Source organism: Ambystoma mexicanum, chromosome 2q (assembly GCF_040938575.1).
Source record: "Ambystoma mexicanum isolate Mex_15411 chromosome 2q, UKY_AmexF1_1, whole genome shotgun sequence".
Classification (NCBI taxonomy): domain Eukaryota; kingdom Metazoa; phylum Chordata; class Amphibia; order Caudata; family Ambystomatidae; genus Ambystoma; species Ambystoma mexicanum.
In genome coordinates, this window is record NC_090924.1 from 1,170,104,696 (window position 1) to 1,170,121,883 (window position 17,188).

General features: G+C 46.4%; 1 protein-coding gene across 1 annotated transcript in view; it reads left to right on the top strand.

Annotated features, from left to right (window-relative positions):
- The window catches only part of LOC138570024 (serum paraoxonase/arylesterase 2-like), a 771,286-nt gene that overhangs the window by 377,434 nt on the left and 376,664 nt on the right, over positions 1–17,188 (top strand). The window contains exon 4 of the mRNA XM_069648557.1: positions 12,767–12,929. Coding sequence (XP_069504658.1) covers positions 12,767–12,929 — 163 coding nt within the window. The remainder of the gene's footprint in view (positions 1–12,766; positions 12,930–17,188) is intronic.

Consider the following 17,188-nt stretch of genomic DNA (forward strand, 5'->3'; position numbering starts at 1 on the left):
TGCAACCCCCCCTTGCTTGTTTATCACTAAGTATCACACATCAATAAATACTTAATCAGATATATTTGCCATATTATTGTTTTGCATCCCACACAACTAAATGCAATTTAGATTTCTTGGCCGACATGACGTGGTATGGCCTAGTATATTGCTACATGTGCTCTCCCATCCCCCATGCTTCTGGCATTCCTAGGGTGTTTATACCAAGTGAGGTAGAAGATTTATTTGTTTTATTTTTATTTATAGATTATTTATAAGGCGCACTGTACAGCAAAAAGTGATTATAGGCATCATAGATGCTCAATGTCTAGTGCACTTAGCCCTGTGCAGGGTTTGAGGGCAGTTTAAAGGACAGTCAATTACAGCATCAATCATACCAAGTGACGATGATTGCATCCCTTTGACCACTGTATATAGACAAATCAGAGACTATGTTTGACGGCAAAAATCACGAACAATTGCAATGTAGGAAAATATCAAACTACCTCTCAGCGGTATCATCACAGGCTATAGCACACATTCCTGATCGATATTGGCTGTTTAGCCACACCAAGACCTTCTTTGCCTCCCTCCTGGCGCCCAAGCAGCGGGCAATGCCAAATGGCTCAAGGTGACCAGGTATGAACTATTGCTCTTCTGAGTTAGCATTTAGTTCCATAAAGGAAGAGTTTATACATATTAGATCTTCACACACATAGAAAGATACAATATTAAAACTGCAAATGCAACATGAACACAATCTACATAATGGGGTGCTTTTGCGAAAAACTTGGTAGTTGGGACTCTCTTGCAAAACGCATGTTGACTTTTAAACTGACTTTCTCAGGTTGTCACACTGCAATGAGTAAAATCTTCATGATTAGCTGCTGCGCATTAATTTTAAGTAGCAGGGACATTGGTTGACAGAAAGAATAATGAATCATCTAGTAAGAAGGTATGCTTGCAAGCAGGACAATGTTTATAATTTAACAGTCCTGCAAGGGAACAAATGTTATCTTGCTAATTGTATTTGAAGTCGCATAGAGGGGGTTGATCATTTATTTGGGCTGATAACAAAAATGATGCCCGAGGCCAGGGTATCCAACAGTTAATTGTTTTTACAGGTCACCAGATAGTGTATGTTCTGGAGTAGTGGTTGCATACATTAGCATGTCTTCAGAAGTGCCTGCCAGGAGTCTGGGGTAGTTGAGATCGCAATCAGTAGTTCAAAGAAGATCCTGTATATTCAGGCCTTCCTCATATTTGCTCAAATATGTAAGCGGACCATGTCCAATCATACTTAAAGTTAAAGGCCTTATGCCAGTTATTGCTAGTAATGAATTATGTTTCAATACCAATATTTAACCATGTACTGACGTCATGGCTTACTTCGAACACATCCTAAGAAAAGGTGTGTTCTGAATATGATCTGAAGATGACTATCAAGGTAAGACTGGCCAATGAAAATGGAATATTTCCCTCACCAAACTCTCTTGGGAAAAGATGGGATTTCTTTAAAGAGGTTTTTTCCAATCATATGTGGGGGAGGATTGTTATAGAGTATCTGGGATTGTTTAAACTGTTGCAAAAATATAACATCCCTACTGGTTTAACTGGTTTGGTTTGTTGAGACTTGGGCTAGTTTGGTCCTGCAAAACCATCTAACCACTCCACAAACCTTTGTACAATAAACCTGCTTTATGTACAACCCTGTACTTAAGTGGTGGGGCTGTTTGGGTTAAGGTGATTATAGGCCCCTCCACACAAAATTAGAGGGTGAATACGTCTCAAATTATGTGCTGTATTCCACCCGGGGATAAATCCTGCCTGATATGGATATGTCAGTGCAGTCGTAACACACTACAGACAATCAGCTACCAATACACTTAGAATGTTCACATCCATGTTTCACAAGGATATAGACTGATAAAAGCCCATGTCTTTGCCCATTTTGAGTACTGTGATGCTCAAAGCTTTGATCACCGATAACGGCAAAACCCCTTTATTTAAGGCATCTTGAAACACACCCAGCAGCCTAGTACATAGCCCTGCAATATATAATTTGAAAAATTCCGATGGGATAACATCTGTTCTCAGCGTCTTCACTTGCGGGCAGTTTTGCAGGTTTTTTGTATGACACCCTCTATTTCCTGCAGCAATATAGGACTGCTCTGTTGCCTGTGTAGGGCATAGTTTGGGCATATCTATCAATGCTAGTGTGCTGACAACTTCTTCTGTTCTACATGCGGATTCCTCCACATATAGTACACCATTATACTTTGCAAATGCTACGTTATTGTCTGACTGATGATTGATACCCTGTCCCTGTACCTTGTCGTTTATTATTAACCAGCCATGCTAGTATCCTACCTACTCTATCCCCCTCTCCATGTAGGTTACCCACATTTACATTATAGTCATGGTTACCAAGTGTCTCCCAGTGTGTTATACAACGTGTCCTTAGTTCATTCAATTCTATATCCCTCTCCACAAGACCTCCCATTGCATTTTCAATTAGCTTTATTTCATTTTCTTCCTCATCCAGTGACCAAATCACGGATGATCTCATTACATATGTCGATGACATACATGTACCTCTAACAACAACATTAAATGCATCCTGTTCACCTCTTACATCTCCAATCAATCCCTAATTAACTGCAAAGTAATTACCTATCTCCACACCCAGTTTATCTTTAAATGGCAAAATATCAGACCTTCCGCCCACAACCTCCACATCAGGACACAAGTTCTACCTTCTCGGATGCAGATCGACATCTCCACTGGTGAATGGGTCCACTGCAGGTATTTTATCCCAGTACAGAGCTGTAGACATTCCTCACCACAAAGAAATGATCAGTCCTGGTGTAAATCTCATGAGGGTATGATTAAAACAAGTAACACTGTGTACCTAGATGCTTAGCCCTCCACATGTCTATCACTAGGCACTCAATCAAAGAACAGGCCATCTTGGATACAATTGCTGTAGTTACAGATCTATCAATGACAGGGTCAACCGTGCAGTCAGAGTCCCTACCCCATGTCCAAATAGCCTGTCAAAACTTGCCGCATGTACTCATTAGTTCAGAGAAAAAATCTCCATTATCTATATTAGGCACGTATGAATTAATAAGACACAGCTTCCTGCCTTCAGGAGTCCCCATAACAATTGCATATCTCTCCTTGGGGTCCGAGTGACTTATGGTAACGCATAGGGGAACCCCATCTTCAACCCAAATCAGGACTTCTCTTGCATAAACCGTGTACGAGGTGATATATCCAAATACACTCCATTTCCTGATCATTGTATGGATTGTGGCAGGGATCATGTGCTTTTTCTGAAGAAACACTAAATCCACCCCGTACCTTTTCAGAAATGCTCTTACCCTACATCTCTTATTATTCAGTCCTGTTCACATTCCATTTTATAAACTTAACCAATACTATCAAGTATTAACAAGGTACCCATCCTTCCCCCCAAGAGGATTCATGTCCAGTGTAATGTTCACCAGGTGCTGCACACAATGAAATTGTTAAGGCGGGCCGAAAAGTCCCAAGTATGCCAGAGGACCTGGAGTCAATCCAAACAGGACTCAATGACGAAATAGACAAAGTGCCAGGCAAAATCGCGCTTTACTATCATCCAAATAAAGCAGGTTCAGCATACAAGCATTCATATCTTGAGGCTCTCAGAGAGCAAATGCAAAACAGTTGGTTCATTACTAAGAATGTGTCATCACTGACATCATAACATAATCAATGTTACAAAAACCAATGAGGATTGGGGATTAGTGAATGGGTATCATATATGGGTTAAACACTCAATTGTGTTAGACCTATCAGATGGCTCCACCTGAGACCACCCTTCCTTATGTCGATAAAGGTAACAATACATCACATCTACTTTACAGGATTGGTTGGCATGTGATTCCATGGCCAGCGTGACTCTATGGATTTGGAATGGTTGCTATCTTACTCACCAACCTTGGACACTTGACAGGTCGTTAAGATATGAGCCAGATAGGGTGTATGGGGAGAGAGGCCCGTGGACTGTCCTTTGTTCATTTGGAGAAGATACTATCCCTCATTCTCAGGCCAAGAGACCAGGCAATCGCTTTGTACTGGACCTTGCAAGGCGGCTTATGTCTGTGTGTACTGAATGAAATGGAATTAGCTCCTATTTATTGGGATTTTAGCTAATGTTATTCTTCATGGAGTTTGTTGGCTTGCTATTTTACTACACCTTCTTAACAATCGAAGGTTGCATTATAAACCTTTAAGTAATTTGGGAGTATCCTGCTTTCATCTTCGGAATTGCTATCTCATGCCTTTGTTCTGCCAATTCCGTCCACCGTATCTCATTCTAACCCTGGCTCTAATTGCCAGGTACCGCTATGTCCTGCACAGCTCTGTATTTCTGTGGATTCAGCTTGTGAGTTCTCTCAAAGTCCTGAGGCCTTTTTCTATTTAAAAGCATGCTGCAGTGTCCATTTTAAAGATGATAGCTGCCCTATTTGACTTTCATTTCTATGCTAGTGAGCTATACTCGCGTGTCATTCTGCTTATACCTTGGTTATGTTAAATGTTCTTCATGTCTTATGGTTGCTTTGTTAAAATTCTTAGGGCCTCATTATGAGAATCCCGCTAAAAACGCAGTAATTACCGGCATGGTGGTAATAGTGCATCTATGCACCGTTGACGCCGCTAATAGCGGCTGATTACGAATGCGTGAGCATGGCAAACCCCCATGCCGGTAATGGCTGCGGTGGTCGGTCAAAAGACCGAAAAAAAAATCTCGAAATACAATAATCTCGAATCCAAAATCCCGAAAAAAAAAAAGTCGAATTTTTTATTTATTTAATTATATGCTTTTTTGGGGTCAGGTAAGTAAAAAAAATGGGTTAAAATAAAAAAAAAATAGAAAAAAGGGGGGTTGGGGGGGGAACCCCCCCATTTCGAACAAAAAACGTCATTAAAAAAAAATTCGACTTTTTTTTTTTCGAGATTTTGGATTCGAGATTATTGTATTCGGGATTTTTGTTTTCGGTTTTATGACTATAAACCAATGGCTGCACCGCCATGCCGCTAAAGGCCACCCAACCCCCGATAGCGCCATCACGGGACCCGCTGATACCGCCTCCACCAAGGAGCAACCCCTTAATAACGGACCCGGTAATACCAGCATGCAAATACCAGGCTCGTAATACCAGACCCTGAAGTAACATCATCGTGCCGGAATGGGAAATGCGGCAGCGGCCATCTTGAAAAACACAATCCATTGCAATCCTCTTAACACAGCAGTGCTACAGAGTAGAGAGCAGGGCCAATCAACCCATTATGTCAAAGGCAACATGGAAGTCCACCCCCGGTTGTGCAAGAAGCGCTTCTCCGATGAGGAGCTCAACATGCTTGCGGATACGCTGGCAGCCATGCGATGAGGTGTTTGCGAACAACTTGAAACGTGAAGCCCAGCTGAGAAAAAAACAAATATGGGGGGAGGTGGCATGGAAGGTGACTGCGGTAGGTACCACCCCCCCCACAATCAAAGACTGCAAAAAGCAGTGGGATGACCTACGTCTCCAGGTGCGAAACATACTTGCATCAAACCACAGGGAGGCCATGGCTACAGGCGGTGGGGACCACTCACCCACCAAATTGATGCGCTGGGAGGAGACCTGCAGCACCACGATAAATATGGAGTCGATCGAGGGCTTTGGCGAAATGGAGACGGGTGCAGTGACATCTGGAGATGGAGGTGAGTGGCCCCGTAAACCCCAGTAAACCAAAGCATGACGTAGCACAACAGATGTGAAAGTTAACCAAGCCAATGCATGGGCCATCACACACACATATAAAGATCCATGTCCAGATGGTGGCCCAACCTCTGGCACATTAAATGCATTCTGCGTGCCAATACCATTACCAACAGACACCCAACACACAGGGATCAATCACATGACACACATCACGCAAACTGCAATACAACGGTATGCCACCTAGAACACATCAGTCCCGAAATGAGAGTCCATAGCGTATGCCAATATGGCCCCCCCACATTGCAAATACCCTGAGCGTCACACCTACAAGAAAGCAACGCATGAAATGCGACATACTGAACAGCACCAAATCATGCATCTTGCATGTACCACCATCACTGATGCCCTGCATCTCTTGTTCCCACACAGGCACAGAAGCAGAAAGTGATGGCCAGGAGTCTGCCCCAAAGGCTACTAAATCCACAAATGGTACCAGGGCCAGACAGGAAGGCACTGGACCTTCCACCTCCAGGGCAACAACAACGCCCAGAGTGCAACAAAGGCCTGCAGTACAGGCCAGGGCAGCAGAGGAGGTGACAACAGCAGGCAACGACACAACCACAATGAAGTCGACAACTCCTTCAGATGCAGAGGGTGATGGAACCCAGTCAGCAGCCACAAGTTCCATAGGGGAGGTAGCAGCCATTGCCCCCCTCAGCAACGGTGAGAGCCACGCTGAGGAATTCTCTGACATGGACAGGAATATCCATGTAGTGTGTCCGCAGACACCCAGTCCTCAGCCCACCCCCCTGTACTCCACACAGGGCACACCGGTATGCCCCATGCCAGGACATGCCATATTACTGGCCAGTCCACATCTCTCCACAACATCAGAGGGCAGTCCAGCATTGGCTCACCCTGCCACTGCACCATCAACCTCCACAGCCCCCACAGACATGGAGGCCCGCCTCATGAGGGTTGAGGCCCAGCAGGACAGTTTGATAGAGCTGGTCCGCCAATATGTGGTGGAGGGAGAACTGACCCGCCGTGAGATTCGGGAGGCAAATGCAGCTTCCATCACGGCCAATAATGCCAACACCATAGTGATCAGAGACAGCTTAGCTGCCGTTACGGAGGTCCTTGGCAGGATCCTGGAGAATATGCAGCAGCAACAAACTGCGCCGGCAGTCACACACCCATCCACCTCCACCCCATCCACAACACCTGCCAGCTCAACTCCCTCAAGTCATGTGCGCATGATCAGGCGCAGCACACACCAAATGGACATGCCGCCCCGAGACCCGAAGAGAGGCTGGAAGTAGCTGGACCACCCTGCATGTGCCAACTGCCGCCTTGCAAAACTCACGAATGGCACATCGTGTGGGATGACAATGGATGAGGGGGGAGGTGTTGTTGGGGGTGTTTGGGGTGTGGGGGGTGTGGGATGTAGAGGGGTATGGGGTATTTGGGGGGTATGGCGTGTTGGGAGTTATGGGGTGTTGGGGGTTTTGGGGATGGGGTGAGGGGGGAGGGTGTGTGTGAGGTGGAGGGTATAGCACTATATTGTTGAGATTCCAATACACCCATTGTGTTAAAAATCATTTCATGACTGGACATTGTTCATTTTGTGTGTGTTTATTCAATTCTTGACAGCACACAGTCCCCAACTCCCCACACACCCTGTGTCCATATCCACACAATCCCAGTGCCCAGTGTAATACTAACACAGACCCATCAGCATCCCTGTGGTTCAGAAGAAATCATCTATCAGTGATTGGCGCACAGCGAGGCCATCCTGTGCATCGTGAAATGGCTGTGGTGCCGCTCCTCCTCCATCACCATCATCCTCCTCACCCAGTGCATGCAGGTCAATGTCAGGTGGCATTGGTACGTTTCTCCGGATGCACATGTTGTGCAGCATGGCACAGACCATGGTGATCTTTGCAACCTTCTCAGGCCCATAAATGAGTGCTCCAGCAGACCTGCTGAGACAGCGGAACCGTGCCTTCAACAGACCAAAGGTCTGCTCGATCACAACACGAGTACGGGTATGAACCCGATTGTACTCCTCTTTGTGCCTGTTCTGCGGGTTCCGTACAGGGGTAAGTAGCCACAGCTTCAAGGGATAGCCACCATCACCTGCATGGGGGCACAATGAGGTATATGTTAGTCGACATCTGACCTGACACCTTAGTGATCACTACCATGGCTGCATTTATTTGGTGTTCACATCCACATGTCCCTGGATGCATGCACGCAGGTTCATTTGACGCAATGTGTACTGTACTATGGTCTGCTGGTGTGCATTGCGTCATCCAGATGTTGCAGGGCGTTCACTTGCATGCTGGTCCAGATGTACTGTGGATGCGGAACAATGTCTAAAAACCCATGTTGGTGATGTGTGGTACTCTGTATGTATTCCCAATAGCGGCATTGCCGCAGCTGTGATCATGTTTAGTCATCCATCATTGACATTCCCACAGTGGCCTGCTTGTACGTCTGGCATATTGTCATTGCTGTGCAGCATTGGTCTAATGTATAGCATTGATGTGTCATGTTCAGGTTGGGATGTTCAGGGCTACAGTGTTTCGCTGTATGTGCATTGTCCACTCACCACCCATTCTCTCCCAGGTGGAGTATGCGTCCCCCCAATCTCTCACAGGTGGAGTATGCATCCCCCCAATCTCACCCAGGTGGAGTATGCGTCACCCCCCCAATCTCTCACAGGTGGCGCATGCATCCCACCCAATCTCACCCAGGTGGAGAATGCATCCCCCCCAATCTCACCTTGGTGGAATGCATCCCTCAATCTCTCACAGGTGGAGTATGCGCCCCCCCAATCTCACCCAGATGGAGTATGCGTCCCCCCCCGGTATAACCCCCCACTTCACTGCCATGGGCCTGTCAGCCAACTTACCAAGCAGCCAGGCACGCCATCCAGCATGTCGCTCCATGTAGCGGGGTAGTGTGGAGTTACGCAGCACCATGGAATCATGTGTCGATCCGGGATATCGGGCACAACAATGTGTGATCATTCTGCTGGAGTCACATACCATCTGCACATTGATTGAGTGGTATTGCTTACGTTTCCGGTACACCACCCCAATGGCATGAGGGACCACCAATTCTGCATGGGTGCAGTCGAGGGCACCAACGCAATTGGGCATGCCTGCCAGTGCATGGAAGCCAACTTTAGTGTCAGCGAGCTCCTGGGCAGTCCGTGGTAGGGATATGTTGTTGCCTCCATGCTTCAGGAGGGCACCCAGCACTTGGGTCAGCTTGCGTGAAAAGAGTGGCTGTGATATGCCATGCAGCTGGCCCACTGTGTGCTGGTAGGTGCCTGTGGCCAGGAAGTGGAGCACATACACCACCTTCAGTAGAGAAAGGATGGCAGTGCGGATTTCTATCAGGCTGACGATGTCGTTGTGTATCATGTCCACTATGGTGGTGATAGTGTCCCGGTCCAAACGGTACAGGGTGTGGATCTGCATGGGGGTTAGGTTGAATGGACTGGCTCTGATGCGAGGGATTGGTGGCTGCCCACGTAGTACCACTGGCTGCACTGGTGGGATTTGCTGGGCCTGTCACACCCTCCTTCTCCCCCTGCATCTCTGTGCTGCCTGTTGTTTTTGTAGTTGTTGTTGTTGCTGGTGTAGCAGTGCAGGCATGTCCTCCAGCCCCAGGATTGCTACAGCAAGTGGGATCATTTTGGTGTTGGAAGGGGTGTGGTGTGTGGATGTGCTCCTTTTGTGCTGGGACAGGCTCCATTGGCTCCACCTGTGGTGATAGTGTGCACCTGTGGCAGTTGGCTTCAATGCAGGTTGCTATTTACGGGTGGTCCACGATGCCTGTAATACCATCATCGTTCAGGCCCAATTTATCGCCTTCGGGATGCCGGTAAGTGCATACCCGTGTGACTTGTTATGTCCTCCTGTTAGCGGCATCCCGGTATTGCTGCTGCGAAGGGGCGCGTGTATGCGCCCATGCCGGTAAGAAGGGGCACGGTACAGGCGGGGGTGGCATTAATGGGTTGTCGGGTCGTAATAGCCCGGACCGGTAATCGATGCCAGTAATACCATTCCGCCTTCCTTTTTTCATTACCTCCATGCTCGTAATGAGGCCCTTAGTGCATAAATGCATATTTGACCTAGTGCACGTGTTCTTCATGTGGAGTGCATGTTTGTCTTGTGTCTAATGCATGCAATTGCTACTAGTGCAACATTGGCTAGACTGTTTGCCATTTTCAGCTTAGATTTTCTCTGTCTTGTTGTACCTGCCTGGGATAAGTGCGGTACAGTTGTCTTAGTGAGTAACGCTTCTCACCTGTGCGATATTGGATCGGGCGGGGCAGAAGCTATAGATGACGTATGCATCTGCATCCCAGCAAAATCGGTCTGAGAACCTATACGTCACCTTCAATGCAGTGTCACAGTCCACCAGCCAAGCTTGCACAGTTGCTCGTAACATGTATGAGCCAGCAAATGAAACCACCTTTCCTATCCAACCTGGTTGTATCGTCAGCTGTTCCAGTCTCCATGTTTTCCAAACCTACACCATACACATACTGCCAGCATGACAACCAACACAAGCAACCACAAACATGCCCTCCACACAACTTCCATCTTCCCTGCTGTACATCTGTTAGTGGCCTTGAGGGAGTCCCGGGTCACCTCTACCCACCTCCGACAGTTCAGTAGCAGGATGGATGGCTATACCTTGGTATGTGTGTTCCAGCTCCACAACACAGGTCCTGTACTGTCTCCTTCTCTTCGGCCATTAATATTGAGCCTTCTGGCTCGCCTCTTGGGCTCCTCCTCAACAATCTCTTCAGTGTCCATCTCCAACTGTGTGACCTCTCCCTGCTGCTGCAACCAAAACACGGATTCAGGTTTTGCCACCATGAAGTACTTTAAGCTTGGCCTGGAATAAGGGCATGTACTGTAGCTGCCATCTCCTTAACAATGCTTTCACTTTCTCAAATGACCAGTTTTGAACTTGCACTTGTCACGTTTAATCCAGGAAGACCACCAAAACTACCACAGAATCCTCCCCCTTCTCATGTATGTCATAGTATAATTTCTTTATCTCTGTAATTCATCCTGGCGATAATACCTGGTGGGGGCTTCCTATACAAGGCTCAGTGTGCTCTCTCCACAACAAATCCTTGTGATAGATTGCTCGGGTATGTTTCTACATATTGCGCCAGGTTGTTTCCTTCGTGCACTCGTGGCAGGCCAATGATACATATGTTGTTTGGCTCTACATTATGCATCTTCCATTATACTTGTGCGCTCCTGCAGCTCTTTCATATGAACTTTGAGTGATTTAGTTGACATTGTATTAACAAGAATACTTCATCCATGCTCATTCGCTTTTTCCAAGAGATTGTGAAGGTCTTGATGCAAGAGCGAAACATCCACCCTTACCGCCTCCACTTTTGCCTCCAGTGACAAGCTCAAGTCTGTTTGTGCTGAGACCCCATATTTCCAACCAGGATTAATCTATACCGATATCGCTGCAGTTTACAAGACCACTGAGCTAACAAACCGCCCTCACACATGTCGCGGAGCACACTGTTGTGTTGGCAATTATAACGTGTCCAGAAAGGCCATGCCCATTCTACAAGGGGTGTATTACTGAATTTGAGGATCTTGCACGGCCACAAGCAGGGGGCACAACGCATTAGGTGCCCCTGCCTTACCGCCGAACAAGCATGGCCTGCTTTTATGTAACCAACAACAGTGGAAGGCTCACCAATGTATTCCATATTCCGCTTTGTCCAGGGACGTTCACCAGAAGGTGTGTCATACGCATTGGAATCGTTGTGTCTGCCAACACATAATATCCAGGGAGGGTGTCCAGCTAACTGTATTCCCTTCCCCCACCACTGCCACACTGTATCAAAGCACAGTCCTCTCGCACTAATCCAGTAAATAGTCCTGCTCAATGACATGCAGTATACATTGTTTGTAGAGAGCAGATCCATACTGTCCTCCAAGTGGGGGCCGTCCCCGCCACTGTCTGAAACACACTCCTGAATTAACTGCGTTTGCGCCCTTGCGGCCATCTTGCCTGTCTGTGCTTTGGAGTCCAACGGGGTAGAGGGTTCCTCCCAGTCAGCCCACCAAAGGACATGGAAAACGGACAACCAATCTATCTGTCCTCCAATACAAATTACCACCAGAGGTTCTGCCACAAAACCGGCTTCGATTAGGAAAGGCTGGCATCATATTTTATACAGGGTCAGCAAGTTGGTTGCGACCTGAGCAGGTTTACATACATGTGCCTCGGCTTCCAAGTCAATGCCCGTAAGCACGTACTGTTTTCATTTCATGGTTTAATCTGCTCTTGCAATTCCAGTTTTCAAATGGAAAATCTAAACTAATTTAACCTCCACTTAAAAACAAATTCCCAAACGGAAGGGATGCTTTGAGGGTAAATATTAAGGTCCAATTCACAAAAGGAACCTTAGATGCACACATTCTAGTGCCCCTTTTCACCCCCTGGGTGACATTGTACACATCCAGAGGTGATGTGGCATACCAGACCTTCCAATGCTGACCACATAGTCACAACCTGCTTTCAGCATTAAAATGCCATGGCTGGACTGTAAGGGTGGAGGTAACATACGCAAATTATTACGGACTCTTCTGTCCTGCCATTCCGTATGACAGGGAGTGCATTTTTTCATTTGTCTACATTGCATAAATGGTGTCATAATGACCACTTTTCTCCTGGCATAGCCGTGGTATACTTGGTGAAATTCATGGGGATCTATGATTTAACCACTTATGATTAGAATTGCCCACACATTCCATAATTCTGAAAGCAAACCACCCCAACACTCTATTGAGAGAGAGAGAGAGAGAGAGAGAGAGAGTGTGTGTGTGTGTGTGAGAGAAAATAAATCATGAATTTCGTTTATATACACAATATATACTTTGCTCAATGGATTAATTAATTGCAGTCTATTCTAATATCAGATATTCTTTGTAAAGCTCACAGCTAAAGTCATGTCTTTCCATTTTAAGGGCTTGAAGTATCCAGGGTTGGTCTCACCTGTTAAACTTGGTGAAATGCTGCTTATGGATCTAAATGAAGAAGACCCAAAGCCCGTGACCCTTCGAATCAGTGGTGGATTTGATCTGGATTCCTTCCACCCTCATGGAATAAGTTTGTACAAAGATGCAAAAGGTATTAGTCTAATTTCCGACTATAAATGTTTAATTATATGACAAAAGCATTGCCACGTAATCTGAAATTATGTCTATGCTACACATCATCGAAATTTAAAATATCTGATAGCTTCAAACTCTTGACTTTGTGATGAGACGTGTTGTCTCGGAGTGTGACCGCTGGTTGTTTTATTTATTTATTTTTTACCATCACTGATAGTCCTACAGAAAAAACTAACGGCACCTATCCAAGATTTTGCGCTAGGCAGAAACCACACTTCCTATGTGCAAGGATTTGGCTTAGCCGAGCGCATGGCACTGTATATGCCATGGATGTGCTCGGCTCAGACAAAACCTTGCACATGGGAAGTGCCGTTTGTGCCTCATGCATAGGGCGGTGCTTGTGAAGTGGTTGGCACAGTGGCATCCATATCTCGGGTACACCGAGCTTGATTCGAATGCCACCTCCTATAAAGCTTTTTGGTTTTGGCGCATCTTGGTGGTGTAACCACAGAAATATTGCCAAAACATTGCTTTTGTAAAAAAAAAAAGCTGTAATGGGGCATTCAGGAGCAGCGTAAGGCGTTGGCATGGCAACATGCCGACGCTTGGCGATGAAATGGTTGAATCACCATTTGGGCTTTGACCTTCTCGCTCACGTCTGGCAGCCTGCTGCTGTTGCCGGGGAGCAGTGCAAGCACTGACGTATGTGCAAAATGACTGCACTCTACTATATGCCACTTATTTTTAAATGTGTATGTACTCATGCTTTTAGGCACTTAAACTCCTGTGGACTATGTTCATTCGTTCAGTTGTGGAGTGATCTGTTTTCTAGCCTAGCTCCATTACACAATGCATGAAGAAGCGGTGGGGCTCGTCGTCCGCACGCAGCTATCTGTGGCTAGCGCTGCTAGCCCACTGTGCGTGAAGGACTACCGCAGTAAGTCATTTTATACACAGTTGTTTTGGAACGGATTGCTGAGCACGGTGGCCCGGTCTGCACTTGAGCATCTGGGAGGACCAGACATCTATGCTGCACTATGACCTCCATGGATTGACAACAAACTTTCTCTGTTCATGCGCCTTGGGAGCAAGCACTTTTGAAAAATAAGATGTTGGAGTCATCTTGCCTAGAAACATTTCTGTGGTAAGGTGAACCCACCCCAAACATTGATGATACACAGTCGCTGAGCAATGTGATGACAAAAGCAATAGACGTATCCGTGCTTCCTTGGCTGGCCAACCGTATGGCTAGAAAGCAGCAGCAACGGCCATGAGGGAAAATCCAGCAGGTTCTCCACCTGGTAGGCAAAGCTGAACCTTCACAGAGCTTAGCACAGTCCACAGGGTGCAGACACACCGCCTCCCATGAAGTTATGTGAGCATAAGTAACTGTGGATCACTACAGGTTAATGGAATATCATAAAGGACACCAGGCACATGGGTAATTATTTCTGCAATGTGCGCCCTTTGCTAGTTTCACTGCTGAAGCATGTTAGCGTCTCCAGTGTCTTCACAGCAGCAGTGTGGCCAAATTATCTGAGACTACACAACCAGCGAAAACAAGGGGGGTTCTGGGAGTTTCTCTCAACCAGAATCTTTAGCTCACCATCCTTTCACAGAAGAGAAATGTCCACTACATATCAGTCTTTGTCCTGCCCAAGCACCAGATACAAAAGTAAGACTGAATGAGTAATCCATCTCTGTGGGAATGACATACCGAAACAGAGTCTGGAGGTGTCTGCTGTCGCTTGTGTTTTAAGTCTGCTTCCTTACCTTGCTCATAAAAGGTGGGCTGGTTGAAGGGGTCAGGGGCCACCCCAAGTGAGCGGATGCTGGACCTGGAAGAGATATAAGGGGCATGCCTAAATCAAACCACTTCCATCACTGCACTAAGGTCATAGGAGTATCAACCTGTCCTCACCACTAAAAATGGGCAGGAATCGTAACGGAACGTTCCCAGGAACACACAACCTCCCACTGGCCACACAGTAGGGCTGGGACCTAAAGGAAACAGAGACTAGGACTTATACTCACAAAACATACCCTTCCTGATATGCAGCAATACAAAAGGGGGAAGTCGAGTGACCCTCTCAGTCCCCTCACTGTTTCTTACTGTACAATTATCCAAAATATGGAAGAGGGACGGAAAAATACTGCTACAGGAAAGCATTCCCTTCAGGTAATGGCCCCAAAAGAGCCATCCAAACCCATTAACCAGACCCAGAACTCCCTAAAAGAAGGAAAGCCTCTTCTGTGAAAGAAACAATCCCAGCAAGCACAGAAATACAATTTCTCACAGAGCTTGCTCGGGCCCCAGGAGATTCAATGAATAAGACGATTCACGTTCCCACAGAGAGTGCAAGCAAAACAATAAACAATCAGCGTGGTTGGGATTATAATCTTAAACGCACCCTGCAATGAAGGTGAATTAAAATAGAAAACAGCAAACAGTCTCCCCTGTTTAACGAAAAAGGTTTTCTTTCTGCAGCATCGACACTAGCAGAGCAGAGTGAATCGGACTCACACACATGCATCAACGCAAGGACTTTCAGAGGATCAGCCCTTCCGAGATTCAAAAAAGCAGAGGCATTCTTGAAACTTCAGACTATTTGCAACTCAAACTAAATAGCCCACAGCCTATGAATCAATGACAGGCAAGCACATCCATCAGACTACGGTGCCCTCAATTCTAGTAAGTCACACATCAGTGTCGCAGTAACCAAGTTATGTAATACAGCCAGTTCAGTCTGGCAGTGTGGGGTGTTCAAGTAAGAGTTGGAGAAAGGAGTTCGGTGAAGAGTGATGATTGGATGAGTACTGAGAGGAGAGAGCTGCTGTTAGTAGGGAGAGTTTGGAAGAACTTGGAGCATAAGGTTTCCATCAAAGAGAGGAGAGTTGTTTCAGAGGGGAGGAGAGATTGGAGTGGAACCGAGTTACCGGCAAGGGGAAGAAATGGACAGAGAGGAGGCACACTATCAGCGAAGGAAAAGGAGTTGGAGTGAGACTGACAGGGATATTGTATAGCATTATCCCCCTCCTCCACCCCCCAACCACCAGAAAAAAGGGCTTTTCCCTCAGGTTAGGGAGAGTTGTGAGGAGGGTAGAGGCAATTTGCCCATCTCCAGAGAAAGAGGGAGGGAGGAGGAAGGAATATATAAGGCCCATACCAACTGGTGCATGGAGATAAGAGCTAGAGGGGGTGCAATACTTCCCCTTCAAGGAAAGAATAAGGGTGTTTATGTTAGCCAGCCAAGTCCAGGGCATCATTTAGAACTGGTCATAGGAGGTACAAGTAGCTGCCATGTCACAGAGGATTAGGGAAAGTGTTCTATGAGGGTGCACGCCACAGGATGTCTGGGTGACCACAGTGTTAGTGCAGATAGGTGAACTCTGACAGGCACCTCCGGAGACATCATGTGAAGCCTCAACCACCAGAACCCAAGCAGATGAGGGGCCATTACTGCCATCTCCTTGAGGATTTTTTCAGATCCTCTCCTGAGCAAAGACCTGTTGTCCATGGAGGCCAGGAACAATATGCTCGATCAACATGTGTTTGGTAACCCTGTAAAACCTGCAACCCAGAAACAAAAATCGGCTTCATCTTCTGGATGACCACTCAGCACCAAGACAACAACACTCCTTGGAACTTTTTTAAAGAGACTCTATATTATAGTTTTACTTTCTTGGAGAGAGTTTGAAATTTCAAGATTCCCATGAAATACTTTGGAGGAGCAAATCTACGTACCTGGGTTTTCCATTGATATGGTGATTGGCAGAAACCTTTATCTTAACAAAATAAAGGAGCAATCCTAGCTGTCCCTATTACTAAGAGCGGTTTCCCTGGCTCAACTTAATAATAGGTATGTCTCAGAATGTCTGAAACTAAGTCCACCATCCTGTGTCAAAACCTACTTCCTTCCCTTACATCTTTAAGTGAACTAAAAAGCAAGTGAGTCTTCACAATGCAGAAGAATGGCTCCCTTTCTCTGTGTAGCAGACTAGCATGCCAGCAGTTTGGAAGGCAATTCCCTGAAGAACGACTCCCTTCCCTAGCTAACAGCCCTTGCCAAATGCAGCCCACAAAGTTCCAGATGGAAAAGTCTCAGCTCAAAGCAAAGTCCCAATTCAAAACTTTGATACCAAGAGAGAGACTCCCGTCTCCTGGTCTCTCTCAGGTCTTTCACAATGTTCACAAATAAAGCAGTGTTCCATCTGTAAAACGTATCTTGGCCTTTATTCCAGTGTTCACACAAACCACGGGGAATGACTCCCTTG